This window comes from Staurois parvus, unplaced genomic scaffold (assembly GCF_062004578.1).
Source record: "Staurois parvus isolate SC_StPar_1 unplaced genomic scaffold, SC_StPar_1.0 ptg000238l, whole genome shotgun sequence".
Lineage (NCBI taxonomy): Eukaryota > Metazoa > Chordata > Amphibia > Anura > Ranidae > Staurois > Staurois parvus.
Genome location: NW_028318034.1, coordinates 3219906 through 3234614, shown reverse-complemented (window position 1 = coordinate 3234614; position 14709 = coordinate 3219906). Strand labels below are relative to the sequence as shown.

At 38.9% G+C, this 14709-nt stretch overlaps 1 protein-coding gene across 2 annotated transcripts in view; it reads right to left on the bottom strand.

Moving 5' to 3' along the window:
- Window positions 1-14709, bottom strand: part of LOC149459998 (F-box-like/WD repeat-containing protein TBL1X) — a 381219-nt gene that overhangs the window by 51946 nt on the left and 314564 nt on the right. For both annotated transcript variants that reach the window (XM_089680283.1, XM_089680284.1), the window contains one exon: window positions 7706-7851. In XM_089680283.1, coding sequence (XP_089536409.1) covers window positions 7706-7851 — 146 coding nt within the window. The remainder of the gene's footprint in view (window positions 1-7705; window positions 7852-14709) is intronic.

Below are 14709 nucleotides of genomic sequence, written 5' to 3'. Positions count from 1 at the left end.
ACAGAGATTTTATTTAAGTTGCTTTCATGACACTGCTATTGCAAAGCTTTCTGGGTTTTCTCATAAAAGAGACCAGCAAAAACAGCTCACTTTCAAATTGTCTCTCTCCTGATGCTTCATACTGGAGACATAGAGGGGGATGTGTCTCTCCTCTGGCTCATTCAGCTGCGTGTCCTGAATAGATCTGAACTGTTGGGGATCAGATTATATTATATTTACAGTACAAAGGTAAAGAACTATAGAAAAATTGTAGTCATTGGAAATGTAAACATTGAAAGGGAATTTTCCCTTAGCTTAGTTATTGAGGTAAAGTTCTGCTGACTTTCATCATCCAATCATATGCAAGCAAAAATACTCTTTTTTTTCTTTGCATGTGATTGGGTATTCTTTGCAAAGTGAAATGTAACCACATACACTACGTTAAGGGAATCCCTTGGAAAGTGAAATTTTCCTTTAAAGTGAACAGCCTATTTGCCTTTAGTAAATAAACCCCTAAAGCTCTACATGCAATTACATTTTTTATCAAATTCTTTATTTTTACAGAACAGCGGTTTCCATCCATATCAAAAAGTACAATAAGGCAAGTACAGTGATGCCCAAACATCAAGTACACCACAAATCCTCATAGCAGTTTCAGCATATAACAAATAACACATAACATGACTCTGGAAACACAGGGATCAGAATGTCAGAAAAAATAAAAATAAAGTAATACGGGAAGTCCACCTAAATATAACAGATGGTGTGGGACATTGCTGAACATTTTACTTCTTCCCTTGGACTAAACCGATTAGGGAGTAGCCCAGGAAGAGAGAAAGAATAAAAATTGCATGGACAAAATAGAAAAAGCAGAACAGTAGAAAATTAGATAAGTCAGGAGGAGAAAAAAGGGTGTGGGGGGATCAAGATGAGATGTAGAACTTGGCCGCATTCAGAAGATGATGCAAAACTGACTGTTGATATATTGGTAACATGTTAAAGGAAAAAAGTTGGGTCTTAGGGACCGGATATGTGAATTTTTGCACTATTCAACAGACCTCTTTCCAATAGATTGCAAGCCTAGGACATGACCAGAACACATGTAGGAATGACCGCCTCTCCTCCTGACACCACTAGAATCTGTCTCTAGTTGGGGAAAACGTATGCAAGATTGCAAAGGTTGTGTACCAACAAGCTAAAATCTTGAACTTATTCCTTTGGATTTTTGTGCAATGGGAAGATTTTAGAGTAAAACAGATTATATTGTTTTTTTATGATTCCGTAAAGGTCCTCCCCATGTCCACCTCCCATTTTGTAAGGTATGGTAAAAAGAAGTTCTCAGGAGATAGGACCAATAGCACATACAATTTGGAGAGTGCATGAGGGAGTGTGCCCTTGTCTGAATAATATTCCTCCAGAGTGGTTAATGAGGGTTGAAAACCTCTTGGAAGTGAACAGAGAAAGTGGTGGATTTGAAGAGTCCTACAGAAATCCAGCTTTTAGGAACCTGTTGGATTCATGTGGGCCATGAGCCATCCACCAAAAAGTAGGAGGCTTGAAAATGGCTTACTTGTAGAAGGGTCCCAAAGGAACCATCTAAAAAGTCTGGTCCAAATTGAAGATTTCCTAGAATTGGAAACAGGGGTGAATTTCCAGGTGACAGGGAAGGCGAAAAGCGATGAGCATATAGGCAATGATATGCCAATGAGTGGGTGCATTTTGAATGGAAGAGGAGAAATAGCAAGGCAATTGTTTCAGTAGAGTCAGAAGTCAACAATGGATCCGAGGTCTCCCTCATGCTCATATAAAATCATAGAGGATAGCGTTAGACTGTTTGAAGTACCGTAAGGGAATGCGATTGGGCAGAGCTTGAAATAAGTAAAGGAACTTTGGAAGAATGCACATTTTAACACTGTTACAGTGCCTGAACCAGAAATTAAGTCCTCGTTGCCAGGTGGAAAAGAGAGAACAAGCCTTCCCTAAAAGTGGGGGAAAATTCAAGTGAAAAGGTGCAAGTCAACTGTGCGGGGAATCAGAGTATGCAGATATTTAGGAGTTCACTTGAACTTTAAATTTGTGTGTGGAGAACATAGAAAAGACCCCCTTCACCTCTGACTAAGAGTTAATTTTAAGCATGGAGAGGGAGCTGTAACATTGAAATTCACGAAGAAGGTTGGGGATAGAAATCATTCTGACGAAGTCTGCAGTGATTGACAGACAAAATACGTCAACGTAATGACGTCATCACACCCAGGAGTAATGTCCATAGGCGTCCTCACAGATATGTGCGCACACTGGATCGGAATTGAAGCCACACACACGTGGCTTCACACGGCTCTACAATATCCATTTCCCTGAACCAAAGCAATCCCAGGGACAACTTCAAAGCCTCCACGGGGAATAGCATAGCAGTCAGCAACGGACAGAGGTACATCCGAGATTTTTTATCCACCACCAAGCCATGAAGTGTCAGATATATCACTGGTGAGTGAGGCAATTATGATCTCGCAACGTATGTTTTCAACTGGAGCTGCCTCAATATCTCCAACATGCTGTTTTGCTCATACCCTAGTGTTATCTGAAGCCTAACATATATAATCATTTGTACTTCAGCTGGAACTTACATTTTTTTTCTGCAATCTCTGATCTTCAGCATATGATTAATGTTTAATAATTGACTTATTACATCATATTTGACCTCTATGTCATATCTTCACGGATGTTGGATTGACTGAATTGTGTTCCTGTGGATTAGACATACAGTGGGGATTGAAAGTTTGGGCACCCCAGCTAAAAATTTGTATTAATGTGCATAAAGAAGCCAAGGAAAGATGGAAAAATCTCCAAAAGGCATCAAACTACAGATTAGACATTCTTATAATATGTCAACAAAAGTTAGATTTTATTTCCATCATTTACACTTTCAAAATAACAGAAAACAAAAAAATGGCATCTGCAAAGTTTGGGCACCCTGCAGAGTTAATATCTTGTACTGCCCCCTTTGGCAAGTATCACAGCTTGTAAACGCTTTTTGTAGCCAGCCAAGAGTCTTTCAATTCTTGTTTGAGGTATCTTTGCCCATTCTTCCTTACAAAAGTCTTCCAGTTCTTTGAGATTTCTGGGCTGTCTGTCACGCACTGCTCTTTTAAGGTCTATCCATAGATTTTCAATTATGTTGAGGTCAGGAGATTGTGAAGGCCATGGCAAAACCTTCAGTTTACGCCTCTTGATGTAATCCCCCGTGGATTTCGAGGTGTGTTTAGGATCATTATCCATTTGTAGAAGCCATCCTCTCTTTAACTTCAGCTTTTTCACAGATGGCATCAAGTTACCATCCAAAATTTGCTGAAATTTTATTGAATCCATTTTTCCTTCTACTCGTGAGATGTTCCCTGTGCCACTGGCTGCAACACAACCCCAAAGCATGATTGACCCAACCCCATGCTTAACAGTTGGACAGAGGTTCTTTTCATTAAATTCTGTGCCCCTTCTTCTCCAAACGTACCTTTACTCATTCCGGCCAAAAAGTTCAATTTTAACCTCATCAGTCCACAGAACTTGTTTCCAAAATGCATCAGGCTTGTCTATATGTTCATTTGCAAAGTTCAAACGATGATTTTTGTGGTGAGGACATAGAAGAGGTTTTCTTCTGATGACTCTTCCATGAAGACCATATTTGTACAAGTATCTCTTTATAGTGGAATAGTGTACCACAACTCCAGTGTCTGCCAGATCTTTCTGGAGGGATCGTGCAGTCAAATGTGGGTTTTGAATTGTTTTTCTCACAATCCTGTGAGTTGTTCTGTCTGATATTTTTCTTGGTCTTCCAGATGTTGCTTTAACTTCCACTGTTCCTGATGACTGCCATTTCTTAATTACATTCCGAACAGAGGATATTGACATCTGAAAACGCTTTGCTATCTTCTTATAGCCTTCTCCAGCTTTGTGAGCGTCAACTATTTTCAGTTTCAGTTTTCTAGACAACTGCTTAGAAGAACCCATGGTGCTGATTGTTGGGGCAAGGTCAGATGAGTCTGGGCATTTAAAACCTTTGAGATTGACATCACCTGGTCTTCCCAGACGATGATTGAGAACAATCCATCGCACTGGCAGGTCTAAGCTTTGCAAAGGGGGCAGTACAAGATATTAACTCTGCAGGGTGCCCAAACATTTGCAGACACCATTTTTTTGTTTTCTGTTATTTTGAAAGTGTAAATGATGGAAATAAAATCTAACTTTTGTTGACATATTATAAGAATGTCTAATCTGTAATTTGATGCCTTTTGGAGATTTTTCCATCTTTCCTTGGCTTCTTTATGCACATTAATACAAATTTTTAGCTGGGGTGCCCAAACGTTCGATCTCCACTGTATATCCCTCAGTATTTTCCAAGTATAGGATGACCGGAACCGATATCACTCAGATTCCCATCTACACTTTCTTCTCCAACCAGGTCATTACCTATGATGTCAACAGTTTACTTTTTGTTTTTCAACCTAAAGTCTTACATCTATGACAACTTATACTTTCGCTAGAATTGGCATGTATTTTCCTGCTGTCCTTGATGGCTCTATAACGATTGTTTTACAATATCATTTTTGAGCTTTATGATGTATATATATGGATACGGAACTGACTGATTTTTGTTCCTCTGGATTATGTATATGATCCTCAGTAATTCCTAATCACAGGATGATAGGAACTCATATCATTCAGATGTCTACCAATTTTTTCATCTAACATGGTTACTTTCCATGATGTTGATAATTTATCTTTTGCTCATCAGTAAGCCAATTATTGAATTACTTTGTGATTCCTTTACAGGGTAATGATTACTTTTTATTAATTAGAGTATATTCGTGATGATTGGTACACCATAGTACCCATTGGATATCCCAATCCGGATTGTTGATTCTTTTAATATTTGTGGTGTGTGTTTTTTCACCTTGAAAGGTTTCACCTTATTGTGAGATTTATAATAAAGTTTTGTACCTTGAACTACTCTGCTTGGGTTTATATAAAACTGTTACTTCACAGCCTTTCCTTATGGTTGTTTCTTTATGCTATAGTTTTCTTCGGTTACAAACCCACATCTCTACAGATTGATGAGACAGAGAGTCATTACATAGGGGTGATCCACCTATTCATTGTGGCATTTTTCTAGTATTTCTGGAGATAGAAATCCCTGAATTAGTGAGGGTTACCATCATATCATCGGCATAGGCCAAAATTTTATGTTGTACTCCTCTGCTCTCCAGCCCATGGATATCTGGATTCCTCCAGGTCATGCATAAAAACGGTTCCAATGTGAGGGCAAAGAGTAGGTGGGATAATGGGCAGCCTTGTCTGGTACCATTCACAATGGGAAAGGGATTTGAGAGGATGCCATTGACCTTGACCGATGCTGTTGGTATAATATACACACTGGAAACCCAATGGCACATATTCTTCCTTAAACCAACGTGTCGAAGGACTGGACATAAACCACCAGTTGTCCTAGTCAGAAGCCTTCTATGCATCCGTCCCTGAGAACACACATATTCACAAAACAACAGTGCAGCGCTTTAAGATAAATTAAAATGTATGTGCAATACAATCGTGCAATGCAAATATATCAAACTCTTATGTGTCACCACAAATTGAAAAAATAAAGGAACACAAATGTGAATCCAAAACCCGTGAATTCAGTGGTTCTTCAATTATGAGGGAAATGACATGTGGATTCCAAACGCCGCCAAAACTTCTTAATGATGAACCACACAGTACCTCGGTGTACAACAAAAGAAGGCTTACCAGAATCATATGAGCCCCAATTAAGAGTGGTCAATCAGCACTTGTTTATCAATCCAAGATATCAAGCATTCCTCAAAACCTGATGTCAAACAATGGTACTGCTGCCTTATATCAGAACACTGTGCATATATGCTCAGTTGGATATAGTATCATGAAAAAGAAAAAGACAGGCTCTCCATAGTGTAATACTGATTAGAACATCAATTCAATGTGGGAAATGCACTTACAAAGAAAATATGACAATCAGGCACTTCATAGCATATAAACAACTCGTATTCCCGAATCCAAGGTGGCTGCAGCGGGATCACATATACGTAGTGGTGTTCCATCTCTGCCCATGGGGTATAGGTCTGATTAGGGACCTAGATCAGGTTAAGTACTTTATAAGTATTATCGCAAGCTTCCCAGATCGAAATAAAAGCCACCTGATCCTGGTGAATCAGATACGGTAAATGTTGTTGGAGACGGGTAGCCACAATCTTCGTAAACAGTTTCAAGTCGACATTTAAAAGGGAAATTGGCCAATAACTGCCAAAGGATGAGGGGTCTTTCCCTTCCTTGTGAAGAACAGTTATATGGGCCTGTAAAGTGTCCTGGGGCAAGAAGGTCATGTCACCCTATGAATTAAATAGCTTTACCATATAAGGTCCCAGATGAGGGAGCAAACGTTTAAAGTATTGCATGGTAAAGCCATCGGGGCCCGGAGCTTTACCTGATTTGATGTAGTTTATTGCACACTGTATCTCTTCAAGGGAGGTGGGGTCATCTAGTTCCTGTCTTATCGATGAGAGAAGTCTGGGCATACCCAAGGACATCAGATATTCCTTCAATAGATCTTGGGAGGGGGTCTGAGTTTCAGGGTTGTATAAGGAGGAATAAATTCCTCAAAGATCTGAGCAATATGAATAGCAAGAGTAGCCACCTGACCATCCGAGCATGTGATATGGGATACATAGGGCGCCATGCACTGGTCTTGTAGTGATCTAGCTAAAATACGGCCACATTTGTTGCCTGATTCATAAAACACCCAGCGACATAACTGGAGTGTGGCCTTAACTGTGATGCGGAAAAGTTCTAAACTGCTTGCATAGATGTGGTAACTCTCTCTCCAAGGCAGGGTTGGAGCATGCTTGTGGTGAGATTTCACAACCTGGATATCTAACAAGAAGCTGCGTCTCCTGATCCATCTTGATTCGAGCTCTGTGTTTAATAAGAACCCTCCTGATGACTGCCTTGCATGCCTCCCACACCACTCCCAGGCTGCAATCCTGAATGTCATTAATGTGAAAGTATGAACTGATCTCATGCACCACATCTGCCAAAACGGTAGGGTGCCTGTAACCCAGAGCCTTATGTGCATACAGTATGCCCATGTGACGATAAATGCAGTATGACCTATTCTTCATCAATGACACTGGAGAAAAACTGACTTGCTGCTGGGGTAATGTGAATCCTAATGGATGACCTGGGTTCAGAGGAAGTGGGTTGAACAATGTTGGCTATTAGATTGGGGGCATCTAGTGGAAGAAAAAAAGTAATGGGGAGGGGATCTCTGTAATTAATCTGAATATTGCAGCAAAACTGTTTTTCTTGTTTTTTTTATATAAATGGACCATTGATTTTTATTTATTTATTTATTCATACATTTAGTTATTTTGGTTAGAGTTCTGCTTTACATTGATACTGGGATTTTGACTAGCTGCAATAGGCAGCTGCTCTGGTCTTACTCTCATTTTCTCTTCTTTAGTTTTTCTAAATCAAGTAAGGACACAATAATAACCTCTTTACCTGTAACAAAATAATGTGCTGTGTGATTTCTCTATATTATATATCATACATGCACCCATATAATACGCTCACTTTCAGTAGGTAATATAACTGCAATGTAATACTAATGAACCATCCTTAACATGTTTACATTTAAGACACTTACTTCATTTATGCTGATTTCAGCTTCCACATACTGTAAACCTTTCTGCAGGATGGAGATAAGGGCGGCAGGTGGCACTAGTGTCCCATTGATGTTAGACTGGCTGATATGACTTTCAATTCCAAATGTGAATGCAGAGTGAGAGAAACCTGAAAACAAGAAAAGCCAGCCATGAAATTCATCAAAATAACACCCCTGCTAGAAAAAAAAAAAAACAACAAACAACAAAACAAAAAAACACCAACAACCTGCTAGAGCAGCAGATTTATAACCAATCCGGGCAGTTTTTCTGCTCCATAGTACCATACACAAACATGTATTTTATATTCTCATTAACAAAAGGCATGCACTAGCTAATAACATTCTCAAAATTTACATATTTGTGTCCCTAAAAAAACCACACTGTATTCAATGTGGATATTTCTATAAGTGGTATGCAAGATATCAGGGATTATGTCTTCCAAACGATTATGTCTATGCAGGAAATAGAATCATAATGATCAGCAGCATTGTAATTGATTGAAACCTCCTGAAGAGATACGATTTTGTGCCCAGCTATGATTTGATGCATAATGTTCAGTATTAATCTGGTGGCCAGTGGAGCTGAGCCATTGCTTTCAGTTGAAATACTTTAAAAGGAAATCTAGATTAACCTTTGGTGCAAAATAAGCATAAAAGAAAGATGAAACATGTTTCATTAGAAATACATTATTTCATATAATGTGAAAACCTTTAGGGCACCTTACATTTGGAAAACCTGTTATATAATGCTCTACATCATAGGTGATCAAATAACTTACATTGCTTACATGTTTTATGCATAATAATGTTTAGTGTTAGGAGAGTTCCTTTTTGGAAACTGAAAATGCATTTTAAAATCTGAGTGGTGAATAAACTGATAATCTGATGCCCTGTTTTAGCAATAATGTTACAGATAGCACTAGATGAGTGGGTCATTTGGTTTGGCATGTGGGTCATGAGTACCCAAATAAAGAATGGGTCATTTGGCATGTGTTCAAAAGGCAAAAGGACTATGCTCTGGACAGCTCCCTGGTATGAAAAATGTGTAGGTGGCTAGTCCTACTGGATGTTAGAAAGGTTAGAAAGGTAGAGCCACTGTAAATGGGGGGCTTTATTTAGCTACTGGTAAGTAAGGTTGTGTCTAGTTTGGTGGTGTGGGTTTATAAAAAATTGCTTTTATCCTATACTAATCCAATGGAATCTTACTAGCATTACCTCTTTTACACTGTTTCCAGGTTAATAATAAATGGAGCTGTGAGCAAATATACCTAAAGTGCTATACAAACACCCCACCCCAAAAAAAATAAAAATTGGGACTTTAGATGTACTTCAAAGAACAGTACAATAAAACAAAGAATATAATGTTAGAACCAGCTTCAAGGGGTATCCCATTAACATAGCCTCTACAATCTTTTTTGGGGCTTTTTTTGCCCACTTATATTAAAACAGAAACCAGAAACCAATGTGTTTTCCTTGCAGGGGTTTACAAAACAATTGAACATCAGCTTTCTGGCATACATGTGCAACACTGTTACTTTGGCCTAGCACTTCAGGCCCTTGCCTGTCTCCTCCAGACAGTCTTCTCTTGCATGCACCTTGCAGTTCCATGCTACACTGACTTCCACTTGTCTCCCAGTTGAAGCCTCCTGGTTCCTGAGCAGAGACCTCCTCTATCTACAGGGGTGGAGCCCTGAACCATAGTCTGTACACACCTGTCCGATTAGTGTGCTGGTTGTTTACAAAATCCAGACCCAGGATTGGAGACTTCATCCCTCCTAAATCTCTACAAATTTACCAGACTTCAGGCTCCAAAAGGGGTGTTACCAACCATTTAGGGAATTGAAAAACCAGTTTCCTCTGAATGAGACATGCACTCTGGAGCCCTTCAACCTGCCTGGATGAGAACCCTGGGTAATAAACTCTTTTTACATCATTGCCGGGCACCGCACTGTCACAATTCACGAAAAATTTATTTTAATGTCACTTAAAACAAATCATATACAATTACAACTCTCGCTTTTATACAGCAGATGCAATTGATGCATTCTTCAGGATCTGTGCTGCAATCAAGGCTTGTCCAAGCAAGGACGGACAATTATCCTGTCTTGTTCCCAATCAGGTAAACAACCTCCAGTTGACTGAACCCCCAAAAATGTCATCCAACATATAAATGTTAATACCCTTTGGAGAGGAAGGTCCAACCAACCACCAATGTTCTTACGTGAATGCACATCAATAACTGTGTCTCCATTTAAAGATTGCCCCTTTACAAATACCTAAAGTGCTGGAATAGTAATTGTGCCTATCAAGCCTTACACAGCTTTACAGTTCAAAAATCAGTATTCAGAATATACCTGCTAGGAAAGGGAAATCTCACATTTCTTTTTCCATTATGGTCTCAGTAAAATAAATTACTGTGTGATGTTTGTAGTGAAATGGCATCATTAATGAAAATCCTTCTACTACAACATTCCTAATAGAAGATCATGAAGCCCCAGCTTTTGATTGGACATTGAAGGATCAGAAGCACACTCATAAGATTTTTGCTTTGCTCTGCTCTTTCTTCCTCCCTAGATACTCTCTGTACTAAATGGACCATACTATGCAATCTGGTCGAGCCTTATAAGCTGACTCTGGCACTATCACCAATGGTGCACAAATGGTTACAAAAGGTTAAAATGATTTGGAAATTTTCACTGTAGGAACTCAAACCCCCAAAATCCCATTGCTTCTTCCCAACACCCCAAACCTTATAACCTTATATCCTTATGCCCTAACCTAGAATCCTCCTACCCAGGTACATACTTTACACTCTATGGCAGCAGCTAAATCATCCAGTGTTTACATCTTTGGGCCCTGCAATCTTTCTTAAGCTGGCTAGTAGATTTTCAAACAAATGTGAAAAATTCCCGTCAGTACATTTGAAGACATGACAAATGTCATTTGAAAGTACTTCAAAAAATGCTTGCTTTTAACATTTGATTTTTGAGTGAATGGACTTTCCAGAACAAAAAATACAATCGCTGTTAGAAATTCAAATATAAATATAAACTGCATCACGAGAAGTGAGACTCTTCTCTTTATAAGAGTGATCAAGATAGGCTCCACCACAGTGTCACAAATCAAATAAAATGTCCTAAGTGCATAGCTTTACTTGTTCAATTAGTGAAGGAAGATATGCACATGGGACATTTTATTATATTTACAACATTGTTCCATGTGTCCCTCTCATGGACTTACATGGGGGACAACTCCTACACTAGAGGCATTAGCAACATAGGGCGTATATCTTTAGGAAGTTACCGCACAGACACCATCGGCATTGTAGAAGATTTAGGGGTCCAAGATAAACACCTTGAGAGTGGGCAGGGTTCTTTTTTGTAACTGAAATTGTACTTTAGCTTAAAAATGAGTGAGCATAGCCCCTAATGCTTCTAAATGATGGATAACAGTTTATTTCTTTAACAATGTAATTAGCAGCCTTTATAAAAGCTAACTTATATGCAACTGATACGGTTATCAAGAGCCCTAGCACAAAAGAAGATATGGAATGGGACCAAGGCATTGTATAAGCCATTATCAGTAGTCTTAATTCCGATGTGATACATGCAATGAATACTGTGGGTCTTTGGCAGAAGACTAATCTGCTTAAAATAACATTTTTTCAGAGCTTTCCCTGCTATTTGGAAATAATTATATGTCTGGATTTCTTATGAAGCTATTCTGCAACCAAAAACACAGCCTTATGTTTTGATTTGCATATTTCTTATGCAGCATATAAACTACACTGAAAAAGCACTGCTGTGTTATTTGTCGAGATAAAATATAAATTAGGGGAATGCAGTACTTTACACCGCATTGCTGCTATGTTTCCTTTTTCATTCTTAACAATCATTTGTCTTGAAATGAAAGGAAAACATTAACATTACTATTTCTGGTTTTGGACTGCAGCTATGCTGCGATTTTTAGCAATTCTGGTTTTGAGTATTTATTGAAAAACTCCCTTCATTCTTGTTAGAGATCTGATACTGTCCTGAATTATGTTGTAGTGTAGTGTATTTAGGCAATTTGGCAGTTGGGGTGTTCATTCACAGACAAATTCCACCACTGGATCAAATCTGACCTCAGACATGAGTAGTCAAATGGTTAACAAATCTAGTAGCCCTTCTGGCCATTTAATGCCAGTGATAACTTACCATATCATGTGGTATCCCCACAGGAAAGAAGGAGTGCCCAATGTCCAAAAGAATGCACTTTTAATGGTAGATTAAGAGGCATTTATTGAGAATAACGACAAGTATATCAAACCAGTACAAGTACATTGCTTTGCTGCCCCTGGAGTGACAGCGTTCTACTCCAAAACCTGAAAAATATTTAACCGACATAGAAATCTTTCCCATTTAATAGTGTGCAGAAACAGCCCTGAAGAAACGCGTTGGTTTGATGTATTTGTCATTATTCTCAATAAATGTCTCTTAATCTACCATTAAAAATGCATTCTTTTGGACATTAGTTGTTCCTTTTTTCCTATATTTCCAAGTGTACGTGTGGAAATTACCTTAAGGCCGTACCAGAAAGAGGGTTTACCACCAGTATCCACCATTGGGTACAACGGACAGGAAGAACATCTCCCTTCCCACAACCACCCACCTATGACCAGTGACTGATCCAGTCAGTTCAGCGTAGTCTTCAGCACAAACAACATATCATACAGGAGAACAATAGCAGCAGTATAAGAATTTCAATAACACATCAATGAGAACTTAATACAGTTGATGGTTTGCTTCTAAGTTATTGGATGTCTATTATTTAAATTAGCATTATTTGGCCTCTATAAACAGAAGAGGTCCAGAAATGGTACAGAAAATGGAGTGTTTCGATATCTACCTAATGATTGTTATGCTTGATATGTACACTGGAAGTCAGCTGTGTTTCACAATACACCCTTAAAGTGACTTCTTAATCTAATCACAAAAATAGAAAAAACAAATTGCCTGAAAAGGAAGCCATGTATTACTGATCTGTCCCCCTGCATATGCTGTCATACTCTTCTGTGTTCATGAAATACAACTGGCTAAAGATCCTTCGGCATCTGACCTGTTTGGCAGTGTCGGATGCCTAGCCTCCCTGTCCGCTGTGGTTTCTTATGCTGGACCTTCCTCTCTACAGCACACAGAATTGGTTTAGGGGCCAGGAAAGAAAGAAAAAAAAAAACAGGGGGCCGGGCATTCGACACACTTGGAAGTGACAGATGTGGAAGAAGCAATTTCTTTCTTTAGCAATATTTCACAAACACAGAAGAATGACAGAGCGGGTAGTGGGACAGGTAGTATTAAATAACTTATTTTCCAGCAAGTTGTTTTAATTTTGGTTTCTTGATGACAGAGTCACTTTAATGTCATATTTGTGCAGCACTAATAACACCTTTCAATTTTTCCCATGAGCAAATTCAAACTTTCTGTTAATATAAACCACCTTGCTAGTTATTTCCTTTAATAGAGAACTTGATGTAGCAATATTTGTATATCAAATTGAAGCATAACAGAGTCAATTTAAAAAACTACAACCTTGTCTATTGAAAAATACTTGCGTGCCGGCACAAGTCCATAGTACAGGGGAAAGGATGAGTTTTTGAGTCAGCTTGACAGCTTGTGGCTGCTTTACATTTTATCAATTGTTTAAGGTAACAGCTTGAGACTCCAAGGCAATACAATTTCTCTCTTCAGTCCTTTAGATGCTGTCTGAGATGCTAGTACTGAAAATCCTTTCAAGAAATCCCTGCCACCTAAAGTTGAAGCCAAGTTACAGAATTGTTTTTTTTTGTCTAGAGTTGTAATGGGTTAAACCTCGTATCAGATGTATGTGGCAAATTTTGGCCTAATGATGATAGTTTCTCTTTACCTAAAGTAAGTAAACAGGACAGATATACAGAGACAGCAATAAAAACCTGACAGATGTTCTAACACTCACATTTAACAGAATTTATAGGATTACCTCAACTGTAAATGACTGACTGATTTGGAGTTTTGACTGCAGATGTTGAACATGTATAGTATACTGTTAGTCCACACTTAAAGTATACCTAAAACCAGAGTTTCATCTTGGATGGAGTAAGGAAGGGTTAAAACCACTGTCAGTTTTTTTGCCATCTGTGCCTCTGTAAGGAGATTTCCTGTTACTTCCTGTCCCATAATTGCAGCAGGAAATGAGAGGATATCTTTGCAATGTGATTGATATCCCAAACAGTCATCATGGGAACAATTGTCCCCAATGGACGATTTCTCCTTTATTCTACTTCAGAGACATTTGCTACACCTGTTGTGTAGCTGTGCATCAGAGCTGTTTCACTTTACAATAATGACATTTTCCTTTGATATGTGGCAACAAATGTTTACTACTTCACAAAGACTGTTTTCTGCCACTGGAGGACAATCTCTTCCTAACAGCGTGCCAGCAATAGGTTACAGACTATCCCAAAATGGCAATCGTAATTTATCTTATAGAATGGTTACTGAAAATTGAGACACTTGTGCCAGCTTGCAGAGTATGTGACATCAGAGAGAAGAATGTTCTGCAGGACAGTCTGGTACTGTACATTTGTGAGAGAACTTTCTGGATGGAGGTGGCTGAGAGAGATGTCTCGGAGACATCCTACTGAATTTCATGTGTTCTGGTCAGATTCCAGCTTGGCCAGTGCTGGAAGGACTGGAAGTGCCTAGAGGCTGTTGAAAATGTGGAGAAGCTGGAATTAATATCAACTGTTACTTCTGCCTGCCTACAACTGGCCAAACTCTATGCAAATTTTGGCCAGTTCCTGATTAGCTGGCCAAAATTCACTGACACCCTACCACCTGAGCATCATTACCAAATTACCACCATAATTTGGCTGAAAACTCAAATGAAAAACTTGTCAGCCAAACAGTGGCTGTATCCAACCAGATGCAATTGTTGTTCAGGTATTCTGACAGCCACTAGTGTCTACTATC